Here is an 8,047-nt window from a genome sequence, read left to right as displayed (position 1 = left end):
GTCGGGGTCTAATGCTACGTGTGGTTAGGGGTGCTAAGGAGTCTAAGGCAGCTGACAGTGAGTCGTTATACGCAGTATTGGCCAGGTCAGGGCATGACAGTGGAAGGATACTGTCGTACAGATGGTCAGCTGCAGAGTGGAGAGGGGCCGGGTTCAGGTTGCGGAGGTTACGGCTGGTGATGGTTTGATGTTTGGGGGGGAGGAGTTATAGGACGGGGAGACGGAGAACATAATGAGGTTGTGGTCAGAGAGAGGGAAAGGGGTGTTTGTGAGGTTGTGGAGGGTGCAGAGATGGGAGAAAACGAGGTCCAGGGTGTTCCCATCGGTGTGGGTGGAGGACTGTGTGCACTGTGTGAGTGCAAAAGAAGAGGTTAAGTGGAGGAGTTGGGATTTAGCTGGTTGTTGACATTGATAGGGATATAGAAGTCTCCAAGGATGATGGTGGGTAGCTCAGAGGAGAGGAAGAAGGACAGCCAGGCGGAAAAGTCGTCAAGGAAGCGGGATAAGGGTTCAGGAGGCCGATAGATTACTGCAATCCTCAGAGGGGTGGGAGAGAAGAGCTTTATGCATTTACATACCTTTAGCTCACTAGACTTGTGAGTATATCTATTGTCTATTATATCATTATCTTCTAATAAAGTGTCAGGGTTAATGCGCTAGGTGTTTGAGTCCTCTTTGTTTTTTGTGTTTTGTACAGTGTTGGGTTCCCCAGATCTGAGGAGGGCTGCACAGCCACTTCTTTCCAGTCCTGGTTGTGTTAAGGACATGTGACATTTGGTTCATGCAATGGGTGTCTCTACCAGTTTCTGAGAGCTGAACTGTCAAGTTTGAACTTCTTTTCCCTATATTGTTAACCTGGGCCTGGGGCCACTTCGGCCATTTGCTGCTGCTTGGATTTGAGAAACCATGCTTTCCAGATCACCCATGGATGCTTTTTGTTACAGGCCAAGCAGAAGAAACCGGGACATATTTGTCCGAAGCTGGTAAATCTCAGGTTATCTTCAGACAAAAATCTCCCTCTTCTCAGCCACCAGGACCCCCACCTAGAGGCGTCCCTAGGGTTGGTGTCACCTGGTGTGGTAACACTTGGTGACACCCCCTCTGACGATCCCCGCAGGATGGTTCGGATCTGCGGATTGAGCATAATGGAACGGAGTCCGATCAATTATGCTCCCTAATCCGCAGATCCCATCCATCCTGCTGGGATCATCGGCATGCAACCTATACGGGGTGACACCGGACCCGCTCCACGAAAAGGTACGTTGCAAAGAAAGCCGACGATCCCCATAGGATGGATCCTATCCATCCTGCGGGGATCGTTGGCTTTTTTAGTAACTTACCTTTTCATGGAGCGGGTCCGGTGTCACCCCGTATAGGTGTGGGGAGCGGTCCCGTTGCACTCTGGTCCCCGCTCACCTCCTGCTATATTGCTTCCATGTTGCAAACCACGTGTGCCAACTGTTAGTTGCTCCGCTTCAGTCCAGACCCCACTCACCTTCCTAATTCTCCATGCATATTAGATATGACATCTGCACTCCCAGAATATATAAACATGAACCAGAAGTGACTGCTGATTTCGTCTTTCTGGTTCACTTGTTGGCTTCCCAGTGCAACCTGGGATATCACATACCTGTAATACCTCCAAAACAAAGCAAAGCTAACTCTGAACTAAAGCCCCTCAAAAGCTGCAGGTGGTGTTAGCAAGCTTTGTCATAGACCTCTGTGGAGGGTTTGGAGATGCACTGTAACAGCAAGAAAGCAGCATAGGCTATAGTTTTTTAAGCAAAGCAAAGCAAACACAACATGTAAACAGGACTAGTAGCCATTTTAATTATTGACAGGTTCTTTGATTGGCATGCAGAATGCTTTAAAAAAGCATGTCCAATGCCACATTTTGAAGCACGTTTAAACAAGCCCTAAGCGTTACATTGCCCAATTTAGTAGGGTCGACATACCCAAAAAATGCAGGCAAGCAGGGAATTACTAATAAATGTATTGTGCATTTGATTCAATTTAGAAATCACACCATCCCAAAATACCACTAATTTTGGACATCTCTACAACAAATGCACAGATCAGCTGGTTCCACACCACATTTATGACATTTTCAAGTTACTTTTGGTGCATTAGAGTACAAAAATGCTGGTGTTCTATATGTGCCATGAAGAATAAAAAATGGTATCATTCTATGTGAAGGGGAAAGAGAGACAGACTGAAGATTGCAACGTACTTCCTCCCATATTTCTTCAGAAATATCACCCAGATCTTCTTCCAATTTGAATGTCAGTTTGATAAGGATAGTTACCCAAAAATGTATTTAATAAATGGACATATTAAGATATTAACAAACTTTTTCTATTATTCAAATTAATCACTGTATCTATTATCCCAATTTCATCAACCATTGGTCCTGTTATCTGGGCCAGGGCCGTAAATACTGATCGAAAACATTTTTGTAATAAATTCAACCAGTAGCTGTTGAAATGATTTGAATTGATTCCCAGAGTATAACTGGGTAATAGATGTTAAACCTGCTACCCTCCAACTTGTAATTTCCTACATTTAGGGAGTGCTGAGCTCTCCTAGATGGGGGTTAATGTTGTGTAGTTCATTAAGTGAAGAATATTTTTCAAGCACTCCCATACTCTCCTCAAATGATGGATGGTGAGATACTTAAGAAAAAAAAACTTGGTATAGCGAGGGTTTCCAATGCTAACAAGTGGTTGCATCCACTACATAAATATCTTACCATGGAGCATGCATCAGGACAGTTGTTTTGGTTCCATCCAGCAAGGTGCTGTAACTGGGAGGCCAACAAATATAGACCATGGTTTGGCAGAGCAAGACCACCCAACTCCTTTTGCTCCATTTATTTATGGCAACCCAAATCCTTTTTATCCATTTGTATATGATCAACCCTGTTTTTAGGCAGCTTAGTTCCTCATTCTAAACAAAATATGTTTTTAAAGTCGTGGTCAGTTCCTTACATAATATAGCAGTGAACTAAATGTAGAAATGTTAGTTGCCTAACGTTACAGAGCTTGTGATTAGAGCTATGTCTGTTTGTAATTCTGGAAGTCTGCAATACGGAAATATTGAATTGTTTTACAGAGAATGAGATAATTATACCCGCATAATAAGAAAACCTCCTGTCTGTGTCAGAGAACTAAAGAATATCTCTCACATTTGTTTTCAGGATCAGGTAACATTCTTTTTTCTTTATTTCTCTTGTTTTAGTAAGGTTACTACATTGTGTTTTTTCACTTGTTTCAATAAGATTATAAGTATCCTAGGGAAAAGGTGAAAATATTTTTTTCAAAATGTAAAAGCACATTAGAATTTGTTAAGATGAACAAAAGAGATGTAAACCCTAACTATGAACTACTCTTATTTGTTCTCCTCTCGTCTGTTGTTATTATTATTATTATACAGTATTTATAAAGCGCCAATGGTTCACTCAGCGCTGTACATTACAAAGGGGGACAGAACATGTGACAGAACAATACCAATACAATGCAAAACATGAGGGGATTGAGGGCCCTGCTCTTTCGAGCTTACAATCTAGGAGGGAGGGGATGGTGGCACAGGAGGAGATAGCTGTGGGGGATGGAGTGGTAGTAAGAGTGGAGGAGGTCGGCAAGTTAGCAGGGGGTGCAGTAGGCTTCCCTGAAGAGGTGGGTTTTCAGGGTGAGGAGAGTAGGTGATAATCTGATGGGTTGGGGCAGGGGGTTCCAGAGGATGGGTGACACCCTGGAGAAGTCCTGGAGGCGGGCATGGGAGGAGGAGATCAGGGAACTAGAGATAAGGAGGTCTTGTGAGGAGCGGAGTGTGCGTGTTGGGTGGTACTTGGATATTAGGTCAGTGATGTAGTTCGGGGCAGTATGGTGGATGGCTTTGTACGTCAGTGTTAGGATTTTGAATTTGATCCGTTGCACAATCGGAAGCCAGTGGAGGTATTGGCAGAGGGGGGTGGCGGAAACGGAGTGGTTGGAAAGGTGAATGAGTCTGGCAGCCATATTCAGGATCGACTGAAGGGGGGATAGCCAGTGGCGAGGCAGGCCAGTAAGGAGGGAGTTGCAGTAATTGAGTCGTGATATATAAATTAAATATACAATATGTTACAATATGTTAAATATACAATTGAAAGTGTTTTTTTATATCTGTTTGACAAATACAAAAACATCTATTGATCCTGCGTGGAATCCAGTAAGCTGATAATTTCCTGTACTGTACTGTTGGCATTGTTACAATTTCTCTATGTGGACTACAGAACACGTCAACCTGTGTTATAAAGATAAGGTTAGGTGGGGGTGTTCTGTAGTCCTACCACACTTGCTGACCTAGGTTGACAACGCAGCTACTACAAAGTTGCAGTACAGCAAGAGTTTTGTCACCCATAAGACAGGAACTGTGATCACCATTTGAAAATAAGGGAAAAATATCTGGAAAAAAAGAAAAAGAATGCAACCGCCACATATAAAAACCAGTACACTGCAATATATTACGTTTTTCTTGGGTTTAGATACACTTTAACTATTAAAGGTCTGGTTGATTTTTTTTAGGTCACAGACTCTTGGGATGTCAAACTTAACTGAGAATTCAACTGGTTGTAATCCACAGCCCATTAATGACTTCATCCCCATCTTCTTGAGCTTCACATTTTTCATTGGCTTTATGCTGAACTGCATCAGTTTATGGATATTCTGGTTCAAGGTAAAACCATGGAACTCAATGGTGGTTCTTCAGTTCAACTTAGCCATTTCAGATGTCATCATCACCCCAGCAGCTCCCTTTATTGTTATTTACTACCTGAAAGACAACTGGACCTTTGAATTGCTGCTCTGCAAGTTCAAGGTCTTCTTGCTTAGCACTAACATGTATGGAAGCATTTACTTTCTCACCCTAATCAGTATACATCGATACTTTACCATTGCCCACAATAACAAAGGATCAGCCTTGGCCAGAAAAACATTCATTAAAAAACTTTGCCTCTTCGTCTGGTGTTTTCTGCTTTGTCAGGGCATTCCATTTTTCTTTGTCCTTAAAACTACTGAAATCCAAGGATTAACAAAATGTCTCAGCTTCCATAAGAGTGAACAACCCCATTTATTTTTTGCCTGGAATTGGGTCATTCTCTTTTCTGGCCTTCTTATTCCTTTCTCCATAACATTGGTCTGCTACAGCTTGCTGATTCGATATATGCGCAAAGTCAACCCAATGAACACCTTTAGCAAAGTCATGGTGTCCAAGTCAGTGCGGACTATCTCCATCTCCCTGATAATCTTCATAATCTGCTTCATCCCCATCCACATCACCAGAACATTAGGTGTAACTGTGATGTTGTTTTTCCCAAATTTTTGTTTTTTGCTAGAAAGTGTTGAAATTGCTCATTACTTCACATGGATGCTGTCAGTAACAAACTATTGTTTGGATCCCATACTTTACTGTTTTGCTTCCAGAAGATTTAAATACACATTCACAAGTTGGTGTACTGTTTTACAGAGACAGCCTCAGAATGACATTCCAGAAGATTCTCAGGGTAACCAACTTGAGACACTTTCAGATACTCACTGCTCTGGTACTTTCCAAACACCAAAAACAAACATAGCCAGGGTTGGTGTCAGCTGAACTTGGAAAATGAGTACATGTTTACATACTAAATCCAGAGAAAAGATATACAGTATGCCAGCTTTGGATGCAACTACGTGGAAAGAATGATGTAAATGGATTAGAATAGACATGTGCTTGCTGGAAATGTTAGTTTGGTTTTGGATGCATTCGTTCATTGAAGAATTTAATTTTGTCACATTCGTTATGTTGAACCAATTTGGTTTTGGGATTAGTTTTGTTATATTCTGCATTTGTTTCATATATATTCATTGGTTCAGGTGGATTCAGATCATTTTGGAGTTTTTTCAGAAGATTGCTATATATTTTAGGTAAATTTGATATTTATATATCAAAACTATTAAGGAGGATTCAATATTTTCGTACTCAACGGAATAAATAATGAACAATTCTGTAATCACAATTTTTCAAACCTAAGAATTGCATAAGACTATGGAACTGAACTGACTGATTGTGAAATTCAATTTAAACCACAAATTTACTCAAATCCAAATTATCTAACTAATTCGAAATTTCAATTAATTTCCCCATGGGCCCGAACTACTATTAAATCAGGTGACGTCATCCGAATGAAATGAATTAAAGGAATACATATGTTATTTTCGTTATAACTTTTTTTCCAGATTTATTTACATTCGTTACTATGTCCATTTGGGGATTCATATACACTGAATCTCTGAAAATCAACTGTTCAGACAAGAACTGATTCATTACAAAATGAAAGGCACATCTCCAGCTTAGAATGAAGCTCCAGTTCGGACTCCACAAGTTTATGCTAGTTTCAGATCATGAAGCTAAATAGACCAACTTCCCTGACCTAAATCTAATATGAGGCCCAGAATTCAGCTTCTACCCAAAACTTCTTACTTTGGTATTTTACTTCTGCAATACAAAAGATGAACTGTCATTTTGAAAATGTCTTCTTCCTCAATCAATTTGATGGAAATTTTTAAAATGTCTAAATCATTTCCTTTGCACTATCTTCCTAATTGCTCAAGGGGACATCAGTGGCAACATCTTCATTCATATACCATGGCCATATCAAGTGTGTCTGATAAATATAAAACTTATGATTTTATACTGTGTTGACACATATGCAAGTAGCTGAAAGGGTGAACAGATAGATATATCTTCCTTTATGTTGTACTGGACAGAACTGATCCTGTCTTTGGTAAATGGGACTCCCCAAGAGATATGGAAAAAAACTAGTCATATCCCATATTCAAATATATTTTGAAACATATTGAATATGGCCAAATTGTAGTATTTCACATATATGGCAAAATATTTGGGAAGAATATTTTTAAAATATATTTAAAATATATTTTTCTTCCATGTGGGATGTTGTATCAGCATGTTGCTTTAGTACCCTACCTCTGTTTATTACTATATTTTACTAAACAAAAGTTACGTATTACAGTGTATCTATATATGTGTATATATACCAGCACACATAAATTCACATACACACAGAACATATGTGATCTATGCAAGCGGGCAAATTTGTTAAATGCAGCAACTTTTTTGACCTTTTTTTTATAATATGCAAAGCATTGTTCCTGTTCTCTGCTTAGTTTCAAATTCTGCTGGATTTCCTATGTATATCACATTTACATGTATGTGATAAAGTGATCAGCAACTCCAACATGTAGTCGTAAAAGTTTCATTATTGTATTTAAAATGTTCAAAACATTAAGCACCTAAAAATATTAACAATTTGTATCACAAGAATAGCAACTGGCGGCTCTAACGTATTCCAAATTCACAAAATGACATGTATGCAGCAATTTAGCAACAAAATTAGGCACAAAGCAGGTTGCTTCTCAGTATAAAAAGTCTATGCAGCAGATATTTTTTTTTTTTTGGATCCCTGTGCCTACAGTCATGGGCCACCAACTGAGACAGATTTGCACAGGTTTGCAACAGAATTACCAATGGAGATGAGTCAGGTTTTCACAAATTGCACAATTAAGGAATAGTCAGTATGTACAGTCATGGACAAAAATATAGGTACTCCTGCATTTCTGTAAGATAATACACCACTTTCCCCAGAAAACATTTGCAACTACAATTTCTATTGTTTGTATTGGTATGGCACAAAAAATGGAGAAACAAATGGCCAAATCTGACACATGCAACGCAAAACCCCAAAAATGGACTGGACACATTTATTGGCACCCTTAATTTAATATTTAGTAGCACAGCCCTTGGAATAAATAACTGAAATCAATTGCTTCCTGTAACCATCAATAAGTTTCTTATGTCTCTCTAATGGAATTTTGGACCACTCTTATTTCACCATCTGCTCCAGGACTCTCAGACTGGAAAGGTTTATTTTCCCAACTGCTGTTTTGAGATCTCTCCACAGGTGTTCTATGGGTTTGAGATCTGAACTCATTGCTGGACAGTTCGATACTCC

The 8,047-nt window shown here is 39.7% G+C and overlaps 1 protein-coding gene across 1 annotated transcript; it reads left to right on the top strand.

Moving 5' to 3' along the window:
* Window positions 1-3,047: 3,047 nt before the first annotated feature.
* LOC149463439 (P2Y purinoceptor 4-like) lies at window positions 3,048-7,273 on the top strand. Its single transcript, XM_089675337.1, has 2 exons — window positions 3,048-3,202; window positions 4,563-7,273. The coding sequence occupies exon 2, from the start codon at window positions 4,579-4,581 to the stop codon at window positions 5,626-5,628; it is 1,050 nt and encodes a 349-aa protein (XP_089531463.1). The 5' UTR covers window positions 3,048-3,202; window positions 4,563-4,578; the 3' UTR covers window positions 5,629-7,273.
* Window positions 7,274-8,047: the final 774 nt, after the last annotated feature.

Source organism: Staurois parvus, unplaced genomic scaffold (genome assembly GCF_062004578.1).
Source record: "Staurois parvus isolate SC_StPar_1 unplaced genomic scaffold, SC_StPar_1.0 ptg000154l, whole genome shotgun sequence".
Lineage (NCBI taxonomy): Eukaryota > Metazoa > Chordata > Amphibia > Anura > Ranidae > Staurois > Staurois parvus.
Note: the sequence above shows the minus strand (reverse complement) of the source record. Positions and strands in the feature narration are given on the sequence as shown.